Source organism: Aedes aegypti, chromosome 2 (assembly GCF_002204515.2).
Source record: "Aedes aegypti strain LVP_AGWG chromosome 2, AaegL5.0 Primary Assembly, whole genome shotgun sequence".
Taxonomy (NCBI): domain Eukaryota; kingdom Metazoa; phylum Arthropoda; class Insecta; order Diptera; family Culicidae; genus Aedes; species Aedes aegypti.
In genome coordinates, this window is record NC_035108.1 from 16,370,339 (window position 1) to 16,383,534 (window position 13,196).

The window sequence follows — 13,196 nt, forward strand, 5'->3', positions numbered from 1 at the left end:
GTTTTTCAAAAACTTTTTCTGTACTTTTTTCTTCAATTTTACATAAATATCAATTTCAGTATACTGCTCATATTTGGTGGTAGTCAAGCTAAAAAATATACACGACCTCATTTGTTTTAATTTAAGGTCTCTAGAATTTGAAGAATCCCAACTATGCGAAATCCATTACCCACTTGCCCCACGGTACCTTACACACTTTTCTGGATATGTGGACATAACATACAGGGGGTTGTCAAAAAAAAGTGATTGGCGCAAATTGGGCCAACTTCGGAATGCTGTAACTTTGTCAATCTAGTTCCGAGGAGCTCCCACAGATAATGATATATGACCACCAGATACCGGTGATAATGATGAGCTATGGAGAAACAAATATTGCACGAAATATTGAGTGGATAAATTATATGATCCCAATTCGGATCCACTACTGGCGCCTATTCCGGGGAAATGGCCATATCTTGGTAGTTTCTGGACCGATCTTAAAACTTGGCGCACCAATCGCATAAAAATTTAATCTTCTACCTCCATGCACAGAAAAAAAATTTTCAACTGATGTCTTTGCTAAAAACAATCATATTTTTACTGCTTGCGGAAATCCGGATTATCACAGGCATCCGGTGATCATAGATTGTCCCCTAAATGCTACAACTAGATAACTCGAAAATCAAAATTTTGAGATGTGCAACTTTGAAAATATGATAGTTTTACAAGGTAACGGTTAATCGAAGAAAATATGATTGAAAATAGCGAAATTTTTCAAACAATTCCCTTCTGGTGTAATATATTTTATTTTTTAAGCCTATTTTTTCGGTTTCCCTAAAAGAATATATGAAAATCGTGATGTTCAATAAAATTCTTAATATCTTCAGCAGAGCCGTAGCATGGCCTCGCAGCGCCCTTGGCAAACCTCCCTTTGGGCGCCCTGCGTCAATTTTGTTTCCATGATGCAAGTTTGTATGCTATAAAATTTTTCGTAAAACATCCCAAGTAACCATCCTGCTCAAACTGTAATTCATGCATGTAACCCAAGTAACCACTAGCCCGCTAATTCGCCTTTTTGGTCTTATACGGCTATTGTACGGCTAATATAAGGCATGTCAGCTGTATTATAGCACTATATTGGCACGCAGGGCAAATCAAAGTGCTGTTTAGTTACTTGGGAAGTGTTGTACATAAAACTAGCATTACTGTAACTTCAATTAGAGTGGATTTTGTTACCGTCTTTCTGGTACGGCTCTCTTAGCCCTCGAGGATCGGACACCGAAGCCCAGATGGGGAACCGGTCAAAACCCCAGACTGCTGGTCTGACCAACGGCAGTCAGCGGGGCGGGCTCAAAAGGCCTCTTTTGGGGTCCTCGAGTCCCAGGGTCGTTAGAGGAGGTAGTGGGGAGGTTTTCGGACCTTGTTAGCATACAAATTAGGGTTAGTTTTAAAGTTTTGTATTGACTCACGGTACAGAATATACGCTGTTTCTCCAATGCAGCGAGGAAACCACCAACGGCGGACGCCGTGGAATGTGGGCGACGGAGGGTGCCCCGATAGCGTCACAGCGGGATGGTGATGGACGGCAGTCCGAGGCGATAGTCTTGAATTGTTGGGAGTAGGGCGGACGACGTGGCGAGGCGGCCGGCCTGAGTAGATGGGTGGTGGATGAACGACGTGGAAAGGCGGTATGCCTCAACGGACTCCCAGGATGAGCGATGGCGGGAATCCGGCGGTCGACCTATGAAGGTGACGGTCGCAGATGACGAAGGCGGTTTAGCGGCGAAGCTTCGGGTGTAATGCCGTGGGCGACGTAGATTCTTGGCACTGAACAATGCGGGCCACGCGGTGTAGATGAATGCTGTGGCTCCGACGAACTGGAATGACAGGCAAGGCTTCTTCTACTAGAGCCCAAGGGGCTTCTAAACTGGACCTGAACCAGAATGTCCACTCGACAAATCGAGGCTCGGTTGGGAAAGTCGATTATCTGGCGACTTGGGTTCTTCGCGGTTAATGGTAACCACCGCAGACTACACTTGCTCACACTCCGTATGCTCGTCGATGTGTCTCGTTCTGTGGTCTCGATCAAAATCCCCGATCGCGCCAAAAAAACTGATCCAAACCCTCATGTCCGACCCGGTTCGACTTTCGTTCGTTCCGTTCTCCCAACATCCGTTCTCTTGTCACTGTCATTGCACCACCCATAGCCACCTAGCCACCTGTTGGAGATTTCGTGGCAGCTACCCACTGGTTGGTAGCACCTCCCGGAGTAATAGGGCTCTAAAACATTCCCCCACTTTGCATAATCCATCAAGGTGGTGAAATCGCATTTGGACCAATATTCTCTCAGCATGTTGAGCTGTAGAAACTGTAACCATTTCATGGTTACAATTTAAAATGGGAAAGAGCTCCACAAATGTAATGTTAGTATTATAAATTATAACATCAACATGGCTCTAGAAGGACCATTTCCCACTTTGAATCGACTCTAATTAAATAATTATAAATAAATCGATGATTAAATCGACTCTAATTAATAATTATACAGCAATTCTAGCTTTATGTATAGGGTCGATGTACCAATAGCCGCATAGCTAAGAACAAAAATTCGTATAAAATCTAAAAATAACGCTAGCGTCATTATTTTTACATCATCTGAAAGCTTTTTATCTTGGTTTTGTGGGAAAAATATGAAAAATACGAAAACTCAAATGTTTGTATTTATTATCACGTGTGCCACTATAGGAATACATGTGCCTATAGTAGCACTATTTCTAATTTCTGTTCCTATAGTAGCACTAGCATCACGGCGTTGGCAAAATACTTATCAAAACCGTATTTTAACAAAATTTTTATATTTTTCCTACAAAGTGTGGATCAAAAGCTTTCGTTTGGTGTAAAAAAAGTTCTTAATTCATCAATTATTTCGTAACATAAAAAATAGTTTCTCTCAGTAGTGCTACTATAGGAACAATAGGTTTACTATAGGCGCAAGGGAGCTCAAATTTTAAGCAAAACTAATTATTTCGGTCATTTTTGAACAAAATCAATCTGTGTATCAATGGTACTTACACAGAGAACAGACGTTCATCTTTTCTCGACAGCGTGTGTAAAGCTTGTACTGGTCATTTCAAAGTATGTCGTTATGCTCCTGTTACGTGGCGCTGTCGTCAGATTGAGAACGTTACAAATTTGCCGCTTTTTACACTTTGGCGCTAGTGTCGATATAAAAAATTGCCACTTGTCGCTAGCGTTGCTTTGTGTGCTAATGCATTTTGACGTTCACTAGTGACATCGTGTTGTCGAAACGAGTTTGTATGTCGGGCTGTCTGCGTTGGCGGCGCTGATGATTGATTCCAACCTTTACACATGGTTCAGATGAAATTTTGTTCGAGCCTCCATGTCTGTTCTCTGTGGTACTTAGATAAATAGCTCCTGACCTTCATGTCAAAAAATGTTTTGAATAGATTTATAGCAAAACGGCCGTAAAAAGCCACTAGTGCGACTATAGGGGACTGTCTACTAAGGGAACATCGACCCTACCACTCATATGCAAGAATTGCTGCTTCAGCAGCATGGTTATGTGTGATATTAGTAAATTCACATTAAAGATTTTTTTTAATGCTAGCACGAGTACTGAAATTATCATCGAAAAAAGTTATGTTGAGATTGAAGTGTTCAGTGAACACTGTTCACTGTTAAAATATTAGGTAAATATCAATACAAAGTGTACAAGATAGCTCTTCTAAAGAACTATTGAATATTTTCCCAAAGGTGTTTTGAAGAAATTCATTTAAATTATTGTTCATGCGACGCATTGGCAGGAACACCTGAGCATAGCATTAAAAAACCGCTGGACTATTTCTTTCTTTTGAATACAATGTGCTATCTATATTTTCATTTGTTTGCCCCGATGTAAAGAAGTTTACAAAAAATATCTACCCAAAATTCACCTTGTATTATGTGAGACCCTTCAGGATTTTCTGCCATAATTTATACCGTACTCTGAGAACCCTGTGAAAGATTCTGTGAGTTTATTTCAGTATTTTGTGAGAATTCAAACTAATATTCAGTGAGATTGTGTTTGAAAGAAAAAAATAGCTAAAACAAAATTTGTTAACTTAGTTTTGTTCACGATCATTAGAATTTTTGTTATGTGTCATATTTTCAAAAAGTATTTTCAATCCTTTTTTTCTCAATATGAACCTCCAATTGAACATCAGAAACTTAATTTATGCTTAAACCTGTTTTAACTGCTATTAAAAATACAAGGAAGATCACTTAGAGATTAACCCCTCTACCGGCAGCTTCATTTTTTACCGCAAAATAAATATTCAAATCGTTATAACTTTTTTGTTTTTCAATCTTTTTGCACCATTTTTTCACAAGTTCTCAAAAAACTCTTCTAGTTTAGGAATCCGTGTCGACATTAATTATTGGTGATCTGGTTTTAAAGATATTCCGATGTTCCTTGGGGGACCGACATTTTACACTTAAAATGTCTTTGGCGGCCATTTTGTTTTTGATCAATTTATCAAAAAAATAAAATGTGGGCTATATAATGCCAGGTAATAAGAAGCTACTCTGCAAAAATTATGCAAATCGGTTCAGTATTCTTGGAGATATCTGAAAATTACGATATGATGTTTTTTGAAGTTTTAAAGATCTTTATTTGGCCAGCGTGGTTCCAGAAACCTAAATGCTCATTACTTAAAGACAGCTGCACCAAAATGCTTCATTTTTTCACAACACACTCTCATTGATGTATTGTTCCAAAGAGTGAATATACGAATACGATTGAAAGTCTGTAGCCTGAGAAATTAACGGGGGATTCTAATTACGGGTCGGTCCCCCAAGGAATTTTGGAATATCTTCAAAACCATATGACCAATGATCAATATCGACACAGATCCTAAAACAAGAAGAGTTTTTTGAAAACTTGTGAAAAAATGGTGCAAAAATATTGAAAATCAAAAAAGTTATGACGTTTTGAATTTTTATTTTGCGGTAAAAAATGAAGCTGCCGGTAGAGGGGTTAAGCAAGGTACTATACAAACACCAATGTTGAATTTTAAAAATTTAAAAACAATAAATCATCTTCGAAAGTGATCTAGGAATTATTTGAATATTCCGTTTTTAAGTTTTTATTTAATGAATCTCTTTCAAAATTTACCAAATGCGTGACGCATTTTGGCGCCCTCCAAAGGCTGGCGCCCTTGGCGGGTGCCAACCTGGCCAACCGCACGCTACGGCACTGATCTTCAGTCAGTCGAAGACAATTCTGGTGCAATGGGCAGTTCAATATAAAATAAAATGAGAAAAAATACCAATTCATTCGTAAAACCAAACCGTTATTGCATCTGCAAACGATATCCACATACGCTCCAACCATCGGAATCCACCGGAAAACCGACAAGCCTCAGCATCGATGGGATGGGCAAAAGACATTTTCTCAAATAAAAAATAGATGATTTTTCCTCCCCAAACAACCACCGACGACGTCCGTCCCACCGAGAGAAATTCCGGATTTGATATTTACGCTTGTTTGGCATCGAACCGCACCACAGGTCCCATGTCCAATCGATTCCGCCACATCGCTTCAAAAGGGCAAATGTATAACCATCAGCAAGGCCGATACTCTCCGAGGTCATTTCGGTGACTTGTTGAGGGATACATTATTCATGCTGTTGTTTTCCGCTTCATTTGGCTGAACATGACGAAAAGCGTTTGTCGCCACCAATCCCCGATACAAAAGGATGTTGTTTTGCTGTCGCTTTGTCGATATCCTAAATTGAAAGGACCACAAGCGAGGTATTGAATGATATCTTTCAACTTGAATTCTCAGAAAAGTTCAATTAATCTGCGTGGTATGTATGTCTGACAATGACTGACAGGCTTGTGGAAACCGCGGTGAAATACTAAACCCAATTATTTGTAGTGAGCTTGTGCTACAATCATCCCACATTTTTTTCGTGCATTTATTATCTCTGAATTTTGTGTCCTTAAAATTAACATCGACCTTATCTTGGGTAACCCTAGCAGCTCGGATTTATCATTACATTATGCATGATTCTTCTACGAAACAAAAAGTCGTTTCATTTTATATTTATTTTCTGGGAAAATGCTCAACCTCCAGACTTTTAAATTCCAAGCGAAAGCAGACTCCTCAGCATTCTGGGAATCATTAAAACCACTCACATTTCCTTTGAGATTATTCTTATGGTATAAACTGCTGGTAGTCCATTCCATAGATTGAACTCCAACAAAAAAAAAACATCTCTTTACATCTTTCGTTGCCTCCACAATATCATATTTTCGTCACTCTCACTCACTTAAAGCACCATTCAACTTGATTCGCACTTTAACTTCCACTCTAATACCACCCCCACTCACAAAGGCCACTCTCACTCGTCATTGTTCGCTTGCGGCACGTGCTGGCGGGCACCAAAATAAACTAATTAGTCAAGGAATTTTGCCATAGGGCATCGCCGACAAACAAAATCTTGGTCGGACGGAACGAAACTCATCTTTCTCCTTTTTAATGTTTGTTCTTTCTAACGTTTCATCCTTACCATCGGCCGGCCACGGCAATCATAGAACTTCCCTGCCGGTTCCCATGTTCTCTCGCAGTGACTTCAACATATGGTCTGTGCTGAAGAATTGCATCGGAAAGGAACTAAGCAAAATCACCATGCCAGTTGTATTCAACGAGCCGCTCAGGTGAGTATTAATATAGTTTTACCAGTTGTTACTAGTATAGGAATGAGACACGATTATACAAAAAAATGGAGCCGCATTATGCTTGGTATCAAATCATACTTGGCATTTCACCCAACGTTTATGATATTGAGGCCCGATTTCTTCACTTAAATCGTAAACTACGTTCACCCATATGATTAAACTAGGTTTAATGTCTAAGCGGTGGTGAAGAAATTTGCCCTGAGTTGAAATTGGTATGATGTTATTTCAAGATGATCTACTGAGGATTTGGAATAACTTTTATTTCGAATTCATTCAATAATCGCTCCTCGGACACCTACAACGGAAACAAAGTAAAATTTTAATTCGTAAAGGTTGTCCGTTAAAATTTCAAAACTCACAAAAAGCTATAACTTGTATGATTTTAACGATTGCAATTTTGAGTAACTTTATGTAGTGTTGAGTTTCTCTAAGTTTCATTGAAAAGTGTTAATAAATTATTATATGACTAGTGGTCCCGGCAAACTTCGTCTTGCCATTAAGTAGGCTGTTCAAAAATGCTATGGATCGTCCCATACAAAATGACAGTTCCGTGCACTCTCGTTTTTCCAACTTTCCCAGTGAATGTCCTGGGATTTTTATACACACAAACACGTCGGAACCCATGACGAACAAAACGGAGAAAGAATCATTCAAATGCGTTGACCCGTTCGTAAGCCATTTCGTGACATACAAACACAATTCCATTTTTATTTATATAGATTTGGAAAAGCACAGTAAGCACGGAGAAAACTTTTTACATGGATTATGAAAACCCATATCATTTGCAACGTGTAATAGCAAAAAAAAAAAGCTGAGCTGTCTTGTACCAGAAATATTAGGAAAAAGGTCCAAACCAGCCTGGACTGCGCCCGTTTAAAGGTCAAAAGGCACTAAATCATAACGACTAGCAGAATATGGTAGTCAAATCACATGCCAGAGTTGCTCTATATCAGTCATATCAGATGATGGCTGATTTACTAAAACTACCAATATAAGTTGCGAGCTATCAATATCACTTTGATTTGACAACCAAAAACAGTGATGCGATATCGCACTTTAGATCATAATCACTGCAAAATGAGTGATCACGTGGTAATTATCCCAGCTATTATTGTTTTTGAGTGACTAACACATACCCAGACAACCAGAAGTCGCATAACAGTCTACGAACAAAGTCGTTTATTTGCACAAATTTCATCACACTTGCACAACATGGTAGATAATATCGTTTGATCGATGAGTTTCCTCGCATAAAACGCTATTTTCTGAGTTTATGTGAACATTACGTTTCGTCCCGTATAGTCGTATAAAGTAAGTCGGATCAATCCGTAGCAGCTGTCAAATCAATTTTGTTATGATAAATTAAGTTGCATAAGAGTACAGACTAGTTCGCAAGAAAATTTACACAATCACATAGCATGTTATTTTTCATCATACCAAATATGCACGTATAGCGCCTCCACTTTTGTACGTATAAGGCATTTTCACATCATCTTATACGTGAAACTTTGCGCAAATAAGTATAGCATAACGCGAAAAGTTATTTCATTATACGTACATTCTGGTTGTCTGGGTAGTTTCAACCCATCTGCAACACTGTCAAAAATATAAAAATATTGCACCGATAAATTGCCATTTCATTTGCTTAATTTAAGGCTAAACATAACCCATCAGTGATATCCAAAGTCTATCGCCATCAATGCACTGTTGATGGGTGGACAACATGATGTTGATGTGATATGGAACGATCTGAATTGTATCGTAGTCGACCTGTACAAATTAGCAAATTTTAAGCGTTGATAGTGACAAAGAACAACTCTGTCACATGCACGCTACGGGGAAAAGAACATACGTAAATTCTGACAAAAAGATCTTGTTGCGTAATGCATGATGAAACCTACACAAGGCGGATTAAGTATCTGACTGGCATCCAGCGGCTGAATAAAAAATGCTCTCCTCCGGAAGCTACACCTAAGCTCCATCATGGCGGATAGGGAACCTTAGGCTAACAAACTACTGTCCCCGAATCTTCAAAAAATGTTTAAGAAACCGATAGAGAAAGATTACGAACTGATTGATGGCAACCACTTTTAGCGCGAAATAACGGACACGAATTGGAACATGGAACGTACTAACCCTAGCTCAGCATGGTAGACTGGCACAACTCGCATGAAGCTCGAGATTCTAGGACTGAGCGAAGTCCGTTGGCCAAACTTTGGAGAGCATACCATACAGCATACCATTGGGACAGATTCTGCTATATTCTGATCTGCGAGGTGAACATGCTCCTCGCCACCGTGGAGTTGGCTTTCTGCTTAGCGTCCAAGCTTAAGCCACGCTTATGAAGTGGGAGCCTAGAAATAAATGAATAATCGTCGCCAGATTTATAACACGAGTTCGAAACCTTACCATAGTCCAATGTTATGTGCCAACCGATTCTGCCGAATTGCAGGAAAAAGAGAACTTTTACAGTCAAGTCAATGTTGTCGTGGATAATATTCCGAAGGGTGATATCAATATCTACATGGGCGTCTTCAATGCGAAGATCGGATCCGACAACTCGAGCTATGAGTCCGCATGGTCTCAGAGAAATGAGCGAAAACGGGGAGTTGTTGGCAGAGTTTTGTGGCAACAACGACATGGTGATCGAGGGATCGTTCTTCCCCCATCGTCCGGTTCTCAAGGCTTTCTACGTGTATGGAGCGATGCACGAATTCACTAATTTGACGTTTTACCTGGGAGGGAGGCACCGATACTACACACGAAATATAAGACAACGTTATTTTGAACTGCAAGATAACTCCAGCTTGCCAACAACAATCAAGGCAGGCTTCGAGAAAATCGGTAGTTTCCTTTTGTTGTGCACCTTCGATCTTTCCTTACAAACATGAAAAAAGGGCCACAGTTTTCTATGCACTAAATATTCATTTTCATTGGAAAAAGTAGAACGATGCGTTTTTCAATGCTTTATGTTCAATCAGATTAAATGGTGCTCACGTGACATTACTTGCGTTATGTGCATGAATTGATTTTCATTCGTTTTTTATCACTTTTGAAGAAATACGAAAATGTGTTTTAATCAGTTACGCGCTTTTTTCGTGTTAGTCCAATGTTTGAGATCTGGGCTCACAGTGACAGTTCGTGACAGCGGAATCTCGGCTCACTATGACGTACAGAAATTTTGTATTGGTTTCTCCCTCCCAGCGTTTTACCGGTGCCGAATTCACTAGTTTCCATGGTCACCCAAATAACACGGCACCGCTAAAACGTCAAAAAGTGAACCCGTGCATAGGTCCATGGATCAATGCACGAGTTCATTATTTTGACGTTTGAGCGGTGCCGAATTCACTCGTTGCCATGGTCACGTAAATATCACGGCACCGCTCAAACGTCAGATAGTGAACTCGTGCATCGGTCCATTGTTGAGCATCCTACTATGATCTAAAACTCAACAATAAGACACCTGACAGTTATCATTTGTTGTTAATCAAGTTATGTTTTGGTAAACTACTACACTTAAGTGGCTACCACCTGGGAGGGAGGCACCGATACTACACACGAAATATAGAACAATGTTTGTTTGAACTGCAAGATAACTCCAGCTTGCCAACAACAATCAAGGCAGGCTTGGAAAAAATCGCTAGTTTTCTTTTGTTGTGTACTTTCGATTTTTCCTGACAAACATGGAAAAAGGGCCACAGTTTTCTATGCACTAAATATTCATTTTTATTGGAAAAAGTAAAACGATGTGTTTTTCAATGCTTTATATTCAATCCGATTGAAAGGTGCTCACGTGACATTACTTGCATTGTGTGCATGAATTGATTTTCATTCGATTTTTGTCACTTTTGATGAAATGCGAAAATGTGTTTTAATCAGTTACGTACTTTTTCCATGTTAGTCCAATGTTTGAGATCTGGGCTCACAGTGACAGTTCGTGACAGCGGAATCTCGGCTCACTATGACGTACAGAAATTTTGTATTGGTTTCTCCCTCCCAGGCTACCACCAATCTGGTCGCAAACGGTCGCAGCTGCATTTATGTGCAAAATGTAATACAACTACACTACCCACCATAAGTATGGAATCGCGTATTGCAACACTCATACTGAATATTGCAGCACCTTGAAAAGTTTAGCATCACCTAAAATGAATATTATCTCGTGATTCTGAAGTGCTAGATCAATGTATTTTTGAGGTCATCTTAAAAAAATACATCTTTGAGCCCCAGCGATTTTTTATTTTTGTTGAAAAAACTTTTAGCACTGGATTTTGGGTGATGCTAAACTTAACAGTGCTGCAATACTCAGCAGTCGGGGTCAGATGCACGGTATCTGGAACACTGGTATGTTTAACAACATCAACTGTAGGGTCGATGTACCAATAGTCGCATAGCTAAGAACAAATATTCGTATAAAATCGAAAAATAAAGTCTGCGGGATTATTTTTAGATCATCTGAAAGCTTTTTATCATGGCTTTGTGGAAAAATTATGAAACATGAGAAAACTCATGTTTTTGTATTTATTATCGCCTGTGCCGCTATAGGAACACATGTGCCTATAGTAGCACTATTCCTAATTTCTGTTCCTATAGTAGCACTAGCCTCACGGAATAGGCAAAACACAAATCAAAACCGTATTTTTACAAAACTTTTATATTTTTCCTTTGAAGTGTGGATCAAAAGCGTTCGATTGATGTAAAAAAAATCCTAATTTATCAACTATTTTGTTTAATAACAAAATAGTTTCTCTTAGTAGTGCTACTATAGGAACAATAGGTTAACTATAGGTGCAAGGGAACTAAAATTTTAAGCAAAACTATTTATTTCGATCATTTTTTGAACAAAATCGAGCTGTGTTTCAATGGTACTTAGATAAATAGCTACTGATCTTCATGTCAAAAATTATTTTGCTACGATTACCAGTGAAACGGCCGTAAAACGCCACTAGTGCGACTATAGGGGACCGTCCACTAAGGGAACACTGACCCTAACTATGGTTAAAATTTTCAAAATGGTTCAAATCATATTTTTATGCAAAGTATATAAAACGGTCTACTATATAAAACATAAAAGACTTGAAAATAATCATACGTTATTTTTATCTGATCGATTGAAACTTGATTTTTTTTAACCACACGGTAATAGAGCATGTCACGGTACCAACCCGGCCACCAACAACTCAGCTTGATCCGCCTAGTGTTCGGCTTATTAGTCGCGTCAACACCGAAGCTCCATCACTGCAGGAGATAGAAACAGCCATTCAAAGTATGAAATCTGACAAAGCCCCTGAGGTCGATCGCATATCAGCCGAGATGCTCAAAGTAGACCCCGCAATATCCGCTCAACTGCTGCATCAACTATTCAACTATGTGGCAGCCTATTATTATGGAGCACTTAAATGACCTCGATTTGGCTGATGATATTGCTATCCTAGCTCAACAGCGCTCTGATATGCAGAGTAGGCTCGACGATCTTGCCGAACGCTACTCAGCGGCATCAACGTCAACAAGACCAAATCATTGGATATAAATACGACCAGCTCGAAGGTTTACAGTAGCAGGGCAAACAGTGGAGAACGTCGAAAACTTTCAATACTTTGGTAGCCAATTGGCGTCTGACGGCGGTACCAAGATCGACATAGGTGCACGGATCTAGAAGGCGAGGACTACTTTTGCGAGTTTAAGAAATATTTGAAAGAACAGTCAGATTAGTCAACGCACAAAAATTAGAATATTCAATTTCAATGTCAAATCTGTGCTGCTATACGCCAGTGAAACGTGGTGTGATCAGCGGACAACACTCAACGGCTGCAGGTGTTCATCAACAGATGCCTACGGTATATAATTCGGGCATGGTGGCCACACAACTGGATATCTAATGCTGAGCTACATCGTCGGTGCCACCAGCAACCGATACAAACCGAAATTCGACAACGAAAGTGGGGGTGGGTCAGCCACACTCTATATCGGGCGGAAGCGAAATCTGCAAACAAGCGCTGGAATGGAATCCAGCAGGACATCGCAGCAGAGGCATACCCAGAGGCTTCTCAGTTATTCTGAGATTACCAATTGCAAAATTCGGAGAAAACCGTTTACAATTTTCTTTAGATCGATAAATATGCGTACACGATTTTAAAAGTATGAGACTCTTTAGTAAAACTACCATAAAGAGTACAATTTATACTTAAGACTGTGGTTCAAACTCACGATTTAGATCTCGTTTATACAAATACAGGGTGTTAGGTTCGTGAGTGCAGACATTTTAAAGGATGATAGAGGACCATGTTAGATGAAAAAAATCGTTCTACGGATATGGTCAATTCTCAACTGTTACCGAGTTATTAAACATTTATTGTTTTAGGATATGTTTGTCTTCAAGTGGTTATAACTTTGGAATAATTCAACGAATCTCAATTCTCTTACTTCCATTTGAAAGCTAATTAAATTTCCCATCTACTAACAACTTTACATCTAAT

General features: G+C 39.4%; 1 protein-coding gene across 4 annotated transcripts in view; it reads left to right on the plus strand.

Annotated features, from left to right (window-relative positions):
- Nucleotides 1-13,196, plus strand: part of LOC5575744 (oxysterol-binding protein-related protein 2) — a 97,710-nt gene that overhangs the window by 62,331 nt on the left and 22,183 nt on the right. For all 4 annotated transcript variants that reach the window (XM_021840023.1, XM_001655795.2, XM_021840022.1 and 1 more), the window contains one exon: nucleotides 6,577-6,699. In XM_021840023.1, the coding sequence (XP_021695715.1) occupies nucleotides 6,577-6,699 (123 nt within the window). The remainder of the gene's footprint in view (nucleotides 1-6,576; nucleotides 6,700-13,196) is intronic.